The 14,288-nt window shown below is 36.8% G+C and overlaps 1 protein-coding gene across 1 annotated transcript in view; it reads left to right on the forward strand.

The window, feature by feature from the left end:
- Window positions 1-14,288, forward strand: part of ABLIM1 (actin binding LIM protein 1) — a 383,296-nt gene that overhangs the window by 287,902 nt on the left and 81,106 nt on the right. The window contains exons 9-10 of the mRNA XM_053692692.1: window positions 598-675; window positions 2,651-2,806. Of these exons, the coding sequence (XP_053548667.1) occupies window positions 598-675; window positions 2,651-2,806 (234 nt within the window). The remainder of the gene's footprint in view (window positions 1-597; window positions 676-2,650; window positions 2,807-14,288) is intronic.

Here is a 14,288-nt window from a genome sequence, read left to right on the forward strand (position 1 = left end):
GCCACATCTACACAAATAAATCTGAGGCTTTGATTGTGTATAAGTGAGACCATATTTTTGGATGTTGTTAAAAAAAATTTATTTTTACTAAAAGGGACTTCCTGATGCAAAATTACTTGTTCTAGATATCCTAATCCTAGCAAATGGGTTAAACACTCTTATCTATCTATCTATCTATCTATCTATCTATCTATCTATCTATCTATCTATCTATCTATCTATCTATCGATCTATCTATCTATGTATCTATCTATCTTATCTATCATATCTATCTAGCATCTATCTATAATCTACTTGTCTATCCATCCATCTGTCTCTGCCTGTTTTGTCTGTCTGTCCCTTGTCTGTCTGTCTCTCTCTGTCTTTCTATCTATCATCTATGAAGTCCTGAACTTTGTTAGCCTAAGTTAACTAGAGATGCTCATTATGGTAAGCTTCATGTGTCCAGTATGTTATTTATTGTAATAATATGTCCTTTGTAAATAAATGCTATGCCATGATGACAGGATGGTCAGATTGTATATGTAACACAGCAGCTGCAGGGAGTGTTGTACCTTTCTATACAGTAACTTATTTAATGTTTTTTTTGTGTTGTAGCCCACAAGATCATCATCAGAAAGTGTCTATTCTAGGCAAGGTTCCAGTATCGCTGGATCTCCTGGCCATACCATTTGTGTGAGTACTTGTTTAAGCTACAGGAATTGTATTCATAGACTATGTAATACATATAAATATCTAACTATTAAGTGATTAAACTCAAGGTGATGCAATAATAAAAGTCAACCCAGATGTTAGTGAGCACAATGTTAAAAAGAAATAGTAAACTTCCATAAAACAATGTATAGGACAAAGTTTATAGCTTGTAGAGTCACCTTATGAGTATCATTAAATTACTTATGTTTATTTTCTTACAATCAAGAACAGGACTGTGTGCTTTGGTTTCAACATAATTCCAGACATATGTAGAGTATTTGTGAATAATATGGCAAACAGGTACACATAATCAATAGTAGATATGAACTTGCCCAATCTGCAATTGGAATTACTGGTGTAGTACCTATTATCTAAGGCAGGGGGTGCAAGACCAATACATGACATCATGCAAGATATTACTATTTTCGTGGGCATATAAACAGGAGACAGTTGTGTATGACATTTATTGGTGCTGTCTCTGATATATGTGTCATAGTAACTCTCAATATGGTACTGGAAAATGATTTATGTATAGAGATGTTCTATTATAGTGCTCTATAATTTGGTGCATGTGAATCTTAAACTCATGACTTCGGTTATTTAAATATATAACGTGTTTATGTGCATATTTTTTAATAATTTGGTTATAGAAACTTTTCTAATTGATTTAACCATTATATTCACACTCAAACCATTATTTTAATAACGGAGCTACTAAATGGTCTGTCATGCATTTGATAACATTTATTAAATAAGGGGAGTCCAGTCTTTTTCATATGATACGGGAAATTCTATTTTTTTTTTACTAGGACCGTGAAGTAAAACATTTGATAAAGATTAAGTATTGCAACAAAATAATACACGTCTCTATAAACTAACTTCAAATGAGCTCTTAGCATTGAAATCAGTGAAGGACAGTATTTTGCTCCTTCCCTAGAGAAAAGCTTTTAAACATTTTCAATAAGGTTTGGTGCATGAAACACACGTGATTTATCCCAATTTTTAAAATCTCAAGGCCCTTTTTTTAAAAAAATTTATGAATTAGTTGCCTCACTGCAGTCACTCACAGATCACACTGATAAATGGCTACTGAATTGGTCTTAAAGGGATACTAAACCCAAATTTTTTTCTTTCATGATTCAGATAGAGAATGCAATTTTAAGCAACTTTCTAATTTACTCCTATTGTCAATGTTTCTTCATTCTCTTGATATCTTTATTTAAAAAGCAGGAATGCAAATTTTAGGAGCCGGATGATTTTAGGTCCAGCACCCTATATAGTGCTTGCTTATTGGTGGCTGCATTTCGCCACCAATAAGCAAGCATAACCAAGGTTCTGAACCAAGAATTGACCTGCTCCTAAGCTTTACATTCATGCTTTATAAATAAAGATAGCAAGAGAAAGAAGAAAAAATTGTTAATAGGAGTAAATTAGCAAGTTGCTTAAAATTGCATGCACTATCTGAATCATTAAAGAAAAAAATGGGTTTAGTATCCCTTTAAGGACTACACAGATAGTCAGAAAGTGAAGCCCTAAAGCTTTTAAAGAAGAAAATATATAATTGTCATTACCTTTATATAAAGGACATTTACATTATACTGTATCTATTTCATCCATATTATAATAACCACACTGTAAGTTATCACCATTACACTGTGTATATCACTGTTCTGCTCGCTTTGGAAATTTATTTTATCCAAAATAATTTAGTTATTCCATATCCTTTCCAAGAGCTCAATAAAACAATTCTATGTTCCAGACATACCTCCTATTTCATACATTGTATCGTTCACATACTGTATCCTTTTCCTACATTTGATCTACTCCACATTGTAACTATTGTTCTCCTTTATCACCTTGCTATATTGTAGAATCATTTTCAGCTATACTGGCAATTCTAGCCGGGATATTTTAACTACAATGTTGTTTAGTAATTCCATCATTTTTTCTTTTTCAGGCGAAAGTAGATAATCAGATACTGGATTACAAGGATTTAGCTGCGATCCCCAAAGTCAAAGCCATTTATGACATAGAACGTCCTGATCTTATAACTTATGAGTCCTTTTATACGTCCACCTATGAGGATCGACAGGATAGGCAGAGTATTGGAGAGGTAAGAGGTGTCATATAATTCCATGGTAGGAACTCACATTTTTACTGGATATACAATGGAACAAAAAGCTAGCACTGCATCCAATCTATCTATCTATCTATCTATCTATCTGTATCTATCTATCTATCTATCTGTATCTATCTATCTATCTATCTATCTATCTATCTATCTATCTATCTATCTATCATCTATCTGTATCTATTTATCTATCTATCTATCTATCTATCTATCTGTATCTATCTATATATCTATCATTCTATGTCTATCTATCTATTCTGTATATAGTAACGTTACATGAAACCCAAATTTTTCTTGATTCAGAGAATGCAATTTTAAAAAAACTTTCCAATTTACTTCAAATTGGTGTTTTTTTTGTTATTCTTTGATAAAGAGATACCTAGGTAGGTAGTGTGCTCATGCCTGAAGCACTACATGACAGGAAATAGTGCTGCCATCTAGTGCTCTTGCTAATGTATAACTTTTTTGCAAAACTGCTGCTATATAGTGCCGCAGATACGTGCACACTCCTGAGCTTTACCTACCTGCTTTTCAACAAAGGATAAAAAGAGAAAAAAGATTTGATATTAGAAGTAAATTGAAAAGTTGTTTAAAATTGTAAGTTCTATTTGAATCATGAAAGAAAAAAATGGGTTTTATGTCCCTTTAATTTATTTTGTAGGTATATTTTTTCATAGTATAATAGAGTTAAAGGGACATGAAACCCAAAATTTTCTTTCACGATTCAAAAAAGATTTACAATTTTAAACAATTTCCCATTTTACTAGTATTATTATATTTTCTTCTTTTTTTGGTATCCTTTGTTGAAGGAGCAGCAATAAACTACTGAGAGCTAATTCAACACATTGGGTGAGCTAATGACACGACATATATGTGCAGCCAACACCAATCAGCAGCTATCTCCCAATAGTGCATTGCTGCTACTGAGCCTACCTAGGTATGCTTTTTAACAAAGGATACCATGAGTACAAAGCAAATTAGATAATAAAAAGTAAATTAGAACGTGTTTTTTTTTTAAATTGAATGCTCTCTCGGAATCGTGAAAGTTTAAAGGGGAATAAAACCCATTTTTTCTTTCATTATTTAGAAAGAGCATGCAATTTTAAACATCTTTCTAATTTACTTCTATTATCTAATTTGCTTCATTCTCTTGATATTCTTTGTGGGAAAGCATACCTAGATATGCTCAGTAGCTGCTGATTGGTAGATGCACATAGATGCCTTGTGTGATTGGCTCACCCATGTGCATTGCTATTTCTTCAACAAAGGATATCTAAAGAATGAAGCAAATTAGATAATAAAGTAAATTGGAATGTTATTTTAAATTTTATTCTCTTCCTAAATCATGAAAGAAAATGTTTGGGTTTAGTGTCCCTTTAATTTTGACTTTACTGTTCCTTTAATATAATCCATTGTAAAAAGCAAGTGATTATTAATAATGCATACTGACATAGGATCTCAAGAAAATAATTCTAGGATAGTTGTATTTATCTGGAATGTTGACCATGATTTAAATGCATTTGTGAACTTACAGCTAATGTAAATTCTATGTCATTGTCAAAATGTATTTTTTCCATCACAAGTGTCTTAAATAACATAATAACTTCTGTCAACAGCCTCAGAGCCCCAGAAGTGACAGGTCCTCAGTTCTCAATGAGAGAGTAAGTCAGGTGTGCCGTCCCTGTGCTTTCACTGTAAACTAACACCTCCTTTAGTGCCGGCTGGGTGATATCTGTCTATCTGTCCTCTGCTTATTGAGAGCGACTGTCTGTCTGCATCTTTTTATTCCTGTTAATAAAATTCAAGATTTCAGCTTTGCAAATCATTTTGGGATATTTGTGCTAAATAATCCTGGCACACAATCTAAAAGGTCGCTAATCTTTGGACTATAGGGTTACCTCAATTCATGGAAATACCGGAAATAATAATTATCATATATTTTGCATAAATAATTATACAGCATAACTCAGAAATTCAATCTTCTAGGAATGACTTCATTATTTAATGATTTAATTGTTTTAAATTAGAATCTAACACATTTAGATGTTTCACCGTAAAATTATCTTTATATATATATATATATATATATATATATATATATATATATATATATATATATATTCTTTATTGTATACATTGACCAGTACCTTAAAGGGACATTAAACACTTTTAGATGGTAACATAAAATGAATAATATATACATATACATATATATATATATATATATATGCAATATACTTGTATTATCTATTTTGTCCCCTTTTCCTGGTACTCCATTCTAAAATTGTAGACTTTTCAGTTCCTGTTAGAAATGAAAGTGCAGAACACAGCCATTGTATTCCACACAGCCATTGGCTGCACACACTAGTGACTTATTTATAACTGTCCCTAATAGGCCACAGTAGAGAAAGTAACCTAAGTTACAAAATGGCAGCTCCCATTGTTTTTAGACACTAAAACTTTATGCTTATTTTGTCAATATTCAAACAGCTAATGAAGCTTTAAAAATGCATCTACATGTTATTCTCAGACTAATCTTTTCTTTGAATTCATCATTCTCTCTAGCATTTAATTAGTGTTTACATTTTGGAAACTTTCCAACCATATTGTAAAGGCAAACCCATATACCTTCCTTAAAGGGACAGTCTACTTAAAAATCGTTATTGTTTAAAAAGATAGCTAATCCCTTTATTACCCATTCCCCAGTTTTGCATAACCAACAATGTTATATTAATACACTTTTTACCTTTATGATTACCTTGGATCTAAACCTTTGCAGACTAACCCTTATTTTAGGGCTTTTTACAATCTTGCATTTTAGCCAATCAGTGCTTGTTCTTGTATAACCATTATCATTCTCCACGGAAGTGAGCACAATGTTTTCTATATGGCACACATGATCTAGCACTGTCTGACTGTTTTGCAAGATTTAAAAAGCTAATAAAAAGTACTGAGATAAGAGGCGGCCTGCAAGGACTTGTAAACAGGCAAACTTTTATATAGGTTATAAAGTATATTAATATAACAGTGTTGGTTGTGCAAAGATTGGGAATGGGTATTAAAGGGATCACCAATATTTTTAAACAATAAAAAAATCAAGTAGACTGTCCCTTTAAACTGTTAGCTAATATAACAGGGCGGTACACATAGGTGCCAGTCATGATGCAGGTACAGCCCAGGCCTCACCACCCCCCTGTAGTGATGTCACTACTGATTGCATTGCCAGATGGGCACCCAAGGGTTGCAGGACTGACCTCAGTTGAGACTTCTGAGACCCTTGTAGTTACATCCCTGGGTCCTACTGGAGTTGGATGATTTACACCTTGAAGCAGTTTACTTTGTGTTACATCATATTGTAGGCAGCACTAACAGATTCACTTCCCGTGTCAAGTCTCTGTGCTCTACATGTAATGATAAAGTCATTAAAGGGACATTAAACCCCAACATTTTCTTTCATGATTCAAGTAGAGAATACAATTTTAAACAACATTACAATTTACTTCTATTATCTAATTTTGCATAATTATTTAGGTATCCTTTGTTGAAGAAATAGCAATGCACATTGATGAGCCAATCACACCAGGCATCTATGTGCAGCAACCAATCAGCAGCTACTGATCCTATTTAGATCTGGTTTTCAACAAAGGCTATCAAGAGAATGAAGCAAATTAGACCAAAGAAGTCAATTGGAAAGTTGTTTAACATTGCATGCTTTTTCTAAATTATGAAAGAAAAAAAATGTGGGTTTCATGTCCCTTTTAATTACCGATTAAATCTAGCTGCTAGGGTGGGCTGAAACTCACCGTTGTAAGTGTTTAAACCAGCCTGGGAGGTATTTAATTTCTGAGCCAATCGAATTAGCAATACTTTCTAAATGTTGCCTATTCTCATGCTTTACGTCGTCTATTCTTTCATGGTCAGTTAACCATATAAATACTCATATTTATTTCCACATTGGTATGATGATTATACAAACTGAAACATGTAGTGAAGTATTGACTACAGAGAATCAGGATGTCAGGCCAGTATTTATCAAACCGTCTTTCTGCCCCAGCTAGAACATTCATTCCTTTGTAGTATGTTGTTCAGACAATTACATTTGCAGTGTTCTGGATAAATGATGGCTAAAAGATGACCGTCCATGCAAATGATCTGGCACAGTGCGCACTGCTATTTGGGTCAGCAGCCCTGACAACATTATTTATTGATGTCAGGATTTTGTTTTATATTTTACACAGTTAGTTTTAAGCTAAGTAATCAGAAGTTCGACTGCTCCTATTTATATGATACTGCAGTGTTTTGTTTTTTTGCCCAAATCAACCTGTTTTGTGCATCTTTTGTGAAGATTTTTTTTATTAAAAACACAAGAAAGCCAAAATCCAACTTTCATGGTATGCAATGTTAGGAGATTTTTCAATTTTCTTCAGTTATCAAATTAACTTTGTTCTCTTGGTATGCTTTGATGAAAAGCATAACTAGTTTGGGTCAGAAGCACCAATGGATTACTAGGAGTTAGCTGGTAACCCCAGTGACTCAAATGCATTGAAAAGAAACGTGTGACAGCCAAGGGGTTATACAAGTTTTATCATAAAAATCATTTAAAAAAAAACAACAATACAATGGAAATTCAATTCCAAAAAAAAATAATAATTATATTAGATTTCTTACTAAAGATATAATTTAAAGGGACATTGTGCACAGACACCCCCCACACTCATACAGCACACAAACACACTGTAAACACTCACATACAACACACACACACTCTCATACAGCACAGAAAAACACTGTACATACTCACATACAACACACAACACACACACTCTCATACAGCACAGAAACACAATGTACATACTCACATACAACACACACACTCTTACAACACACACGCACACTCTCATACAGCACAGAAACACACTGTACATAGTCACATACAACACACACCACACACACTCTCTTACAACACACACACACTCTCATACAGCACAGAAACACACTGTACATACTCACATACAACACACACCACGCACTCTCTCTCTTACAACACAAACACACACACTCTCATACAGCACAGAAACACACTGTACATACTCACATACAACACACACCACGCACTCTCTCTCTTACAACACAAACACACACACTCTCATACAGCACAGAAACACACTGTACATACTCACATACAACACACACCACGCACTCTCTCTCTTACAACACAAACACACACACTCTCATACAGCACAGAAACACACTATACACACTCACATACAACACACACACTCTCTTACAACACACACACACTCTCATACAGCACAGAAACACACTGTACATACTCACATAAAACATACACCACACACACTCTCATACAGCACAGAAACACACTGTACACACTCACATACAACACATACCACACACATTCTCTTACAACACACACACACTCTCATACAGCACAGAAACACACTGTACATACTCACATACAACACATACCACACACATTCTCTTACAACACACACACACACTCTCATACAGCACAGAAACACACTGTACATACTCACATACAACACACACCACACACACTCTCTTACAACTCACACACACACTCTCATACAGCACAGAAACACACTGTACATACTCACATACAACACACACCACACACACTTTCTTACAACACACACACAGACTCTCATACAGCACAGAAACACACTGTACATACTCACATACAACACACAACACCACACATACTCTCTTACAACACACACACTCTGATACAGCACACAAACACACTGTACACACTCACATACAACACACACCACACACACTCTCTTACAACACACACACACTCTCAAACAGCACAGAAACATACTGTGCATACTCACAAACAACACACATCCCACATAGGCCTCTATTTATCAAGGTCTGTCGGACCTGATCCGAAAGTGCGGATCTGGTCCGACAGACCCCGCTGAATACGGCGAGCAATATGCTCGCCGTATTCAGCATTGCACCAGCAGCTCACAAGAGCTGCTGGTGCAATGCCGCCCCCTGCAGACTTGCGCCAATGGGCCGCCAGCAAGCGGGTGTCAATCAACCCGGTCATACTCTATCGGGTTGATTTCCGGCGATGTCTGTCCGCCTGCTCAGAGCAGACGGACAGGTTATGGAGCAGCGGTCTTTGTGACCGCTGCTTCATAACTGCTGTTTCTGGCGAGCCTGCAGGCTCACCAGAAACACGGGGCATCAAGCTCCATTCGGGGCTTGATAAATATGCCCCATACTCTCTTACAACTCACACACACACTCTCATACAGCACAGAAACACATTGTACATACTCAAATACAACACACACCAAACACTCTCATACAGCACTGAAACTCACTGTACATACTCACATACAACACACACCACACACACTCTCATACAGCACAGAAACACACTGTACATACTCACATACAACACAGAACACACACTCTCTTACAACACACAAACTTTAATTCTCCATCACGCACACACACTCCCCTACAACACACACACACACTTTACATACTCACATACAACACACACCACACATACTCTCTTACAACACACACACTCTGATACAGCACACAAACACACTGTACACACTCACATACAACACACACACACTCTTACAACACACACACACTCTTACAACACACACACACTCTTACAACACACACTCTTACAACACACACACACTCTCATACAGCACAGAAACACACTGTACATACTCACATAATACACACACCACACACACTCTCATACAGCACAGAAACACACTATACACACTCACATACAACACACACACTCTCTTACAACACACACACACTCTCATACAGCACAGAAACACACTGTACATACTCACATAAAACACACACCACACACACTCTCATACAGCACAGAAACACACTGTACACACTCACATACAACACATACCACACACACTCTCTTACAACACACACACACACTCTCATACAGCACAGAAACACACTGTACATACTCACATACAACACACACCACACACACTCTCTTACAACTCACACACACACTCTCATACAGCACAGAAACACACTGTACATACTCACATACAACACACACCACACACACTCTCATACAGCACAGAAACACACTGTACACACTCACATACAACACATACCACACACAGTCTCTTACAACACACACACACACTCTCATACAGCACAGAAACACACTGTACATACTCACATACAACACACACCACACACACTTTCTTACAACACACACACAGACTCTCATACAGCACAGAAACACACTGTACATACTCACATACAACACACAACACCACACATACTCTCTTACAACACACACACACTCTGATACAGCACACAAACACACTGTACACACTCACATACAACACACACCACACACACTCTCTTACAACACACACACACTCTCAAACAGCACAGAAACATACTGTGCATACTCAGAAACAACACACATCACACATAGGCCTCTATTTATCAAGGTCTGTCGGACCTGATCCGAAAGTGCGGATCAGGTCCGACAGACCTCGCTGAATACGGCGAGCAATATGCTCGCCGTATTCAGCATTGCACCAGCAGCTCACAAGAGCTGCTGGTGCAATGCCGCCCCCTGCAGACTCGCGCCAATAGGCCGCCAGCAAGCGGGTGTCAATCAACCCGATCATACTCGATCGGGTTGATTTCCGGCGATGTCTGTCCGCCTGCTCAGAGCAGGCGGACAGGTTATGGAGCAGCGGTCTTTGTGACCGCTGTTTCATAACTGCTGTTTCTGGCGAGCCTACAGGCCCGCCAGAAACACGGGGCATCAAGCTCCATTCGGAGCTTGATAAATATGCCCCATACTCTCTTACAACTCACACACACACTCTCATACAGCACAGAAACACATTGTACATACTCAAATACAACACACACCAAACACTCTCATACAGCACAGAAACTCACTGTACATACTCAAATACAACACACACCAAACACTCTCATACAGCACAGAAACTCACTGTACATACTCAAATACAACACACACCAAACACTCTCATACAGCACTGAAACTCACTGTACATACTCACATACAACACACACCACACACACTCTCTTACAACACACAAACACACTCTCATACAGCACAGAAACACACTGTACATACTCACACAAAACACACACCACACACACTCTCATACAGCACAGAAACACACTGTACACACTCACATACAACACACACCACACACACTCTCTTACAACACACAAACACACTCTCATACAGCACAGAAACACACTGTACATACTCACATACAACACACAACACACACTCTCTTACAACACACAAACTTTAATTCTCCATCACACACACACACTCCCCTACAACACACACACACACTTTACATACTCACATACAACACACACCACACATACTCTCTTACAACACACACACTCTGATACAGCACACAAACACACTGTACACACTCACATACAACACACACACACTCTTACAACACACACACACTCTCATACAGCACAGAAACACACTGTACATACTCACATACAACACACACCACACATACTCTCTTACAACTCACACACACACTCTCATACAGCACAGAAACACACTGTACATACTCACATAAAACACACACCACACACACTCTCCTACAACACACACACACACACATACTCTCATACAGCACAGAAACACACTTTACATACTCACATACAGCACACACCACACATACTCTCTTACAACTCACACACACACTCTCATACAGCACATAAACACACTGTACATACTCACATACAACACACACCACACACACTCTCATACAGCACATAAACACACTGTACATACTCACATACAACACACACCACACATGCTCTCTTACAACACACAAACTTTAATTCTCCATCACACACACACACACAGACTCTCCTACAACACACACATACTCTCATACAGCACAGAAACACACTTTACATACTCACATACAACACACACCACACACACTCTCCTACAACACACAAACTTTCATTCTCCAGCACACACACACACACACACACAATCCCCTACAACACACACACACACAGACTCTCCTACAACACACACACAAATTGCGACCCAGTAAACATGTTGTCGCAACCCAGTAATGGGTTTTAAGAACCCTGCCTCAAACCACAAACACACAAAAATAAGGTAAAGTCCTGGCCTTAGATTTTTACCTAAATTCTCAACAATAAATAAACATATTCCATACAAGTTCAGCATTGAGTATGTTTACACTACTGCTCCATACTATGCTAAAGATAGGCTTTGCCTGAACTGGATTTTGAGGTCCCTCTGTAGGCAAACTACTAGCAGGTTTCCAGCTCCTAACTTGGGGCATCCAAGCGGGTAGTTCAGCCAATTAGAGGCTTTACTGCATATCCCATAGACACACAGGAGTGCACACCCCTGCTGTTCTACAGTGCAGTGTTAGAGAAGGGCCCATACTGCACTGTAGAGCAGTGAGTGTGAACAGTAAGGAAGGAGATGGTGTCCTGTTGGTAATTTAGTTGCAGTTGAGCCTCATAGCTGGGTAATGCATTAGCATAATAAGGAGCAATGAGTAGTGCAAGTGTTTTTCAGTACTTGCAAGTGCAATTAATGTATTGTTAATGTTTACAATCCCTTTAATCTCTGCCCCTACCAATATAAAGATTAATCTGATGTGTTAATTGAATAGGTCCTGGTTTAGAAGGTATATTTAATTTTAAAATGTGCTCAAATGCAGCATCTAAGGTGGGGAAATTTGTTTAGGTTGACTATTTGAAGCCTGAAATTTCCCTACATTTTTTTTTATTAGATTTTAAACTGGCCAGTAAAGGACGATAAATAGATGGACAGATAGAATTTTATTTTATTTTTTAACAGCGCCACCTTCTGTTCACTGTCTGGTAAAGCAAGGCATCTTCAGATTATAAACTAAAGGAAGTCTCTTTTTGCAGGTTCTTCATGATCCACAGTTATCCATACAACAAGGTTTTTTGTTTCCCCTGTAAACACCTACATTAGACACAGTTTGGACTTTGGGAATTTGTATATGCTTATGCCCTGATTTACATTATTGAGTCAAGTGACAGTGAAATATTTTCAACATGTAAGAGCTTGAAAGTAAAAAACAGCTAATGATGACATACAGCTTAGGTTATTAGACTTAACTAATAAATACAAATCAAGGCATGAGAGCCTCCTCGTTCTGATCTTAGTCTCTGCGTATCTGTTCCTGGTGACATCATTGTACGCATACTCAAAGGGAAATGAAACCTAAAATATTTCTTTCATGATTCAGATAGAACATACATTTTTTTAAAAAATTCCAAATTACTTGATCAATTTTGCTTTGTTTTCTTGGTATCCTTTAATAAAGGAGCAGCAATGCACGACTGGGTGCTAACTGAACACATCAGTAAGCCAATAACAAGAGGCATATATTTGCAGCCACCAATCAGCTCCTAGCTCCCAGCTCCTGAGCCTACTTAGCTTTAGCTTTTCAAAAAAGGATACCAAGAAAACTAATATAAGTACATTGGAAAGTTGTTTACAATTATATGCTCTATCTGAATCATGAAAGAATAATTTTGGGTTTTGTGCCACTTAAAGGGACACTGAACCCATTTTTTTTTTCTTTTGTGATTCAGATAGAGCATGAAATTTTAAGCAACTTTCTAATTTACTCCTATTATCAATTTTTCTTTATTCTCTTGGTATCATTATTTGAAATGCAAGAATGTAAACTTAGATGCCGGCCCATTTTTAGTGAACAACCTGGGTTGTCCTTGCTGATTGGTGGATAAATTCATACACCAATAAAAAAGTGCTGTCCAGGGTCTGAACCAAAAATTAGCTTAGGTGCCTTCTTTTTCAAATAAAGATAGCAAGAGAACGAAGAAAGATTGATAATAGGAGTATATTAGAAAGTTGCTTAAAATTACATGCTCTATCTGAATCACGAAATAAAAAATTTGGGCTCAGTGTCCCTTTAATGAAGCCCATATTTTGGCACTCGCAAGTCTTATGAAGACGTGATTATTTATTTGAAATTGAGGAATCTAATTGTTAAAATGAGTACTATCATATGCCTCTAATTGTTTCTTTGTGTACAGTAGACATTTGCAAAAATGTGTTATTCATTAATTTGTAGGGGAAAAAAGAAATAAACAAATGAATAAATATAGTATTTGTTTATTTGTTTAGTTAATAACCATATATTGACAACATTTTTCAAATTTGTTATTGATTTTGACAAATTTGAATGAATTTTTTTACATATTGGTCTAAATTACAAGTGAATCACAAAAATATTAGTGCTGTTGTGCATTAACATCTCTCAAGCACAATCACACTTCTATTTTTGTGCTCAGAGTTATTTTTGTCACTCAAGCAATAATGAAGGGT

This window comes from Bombina bombina, chromosome 9 (genome assembly GCF_027579735.1).
Source record: "Bombina bombina isolate aBomBom1 chromosome 9, aBomBom1.pri, whole genome shotgun sequence".
In the NCBI taxonomy this organism is placed as follows: domain Eukaryota; kingdom Metazoa; phylum Chordata; class Amphibia; order Anura; family Bombinatoridae; genus Bombina; species Bombina bombina.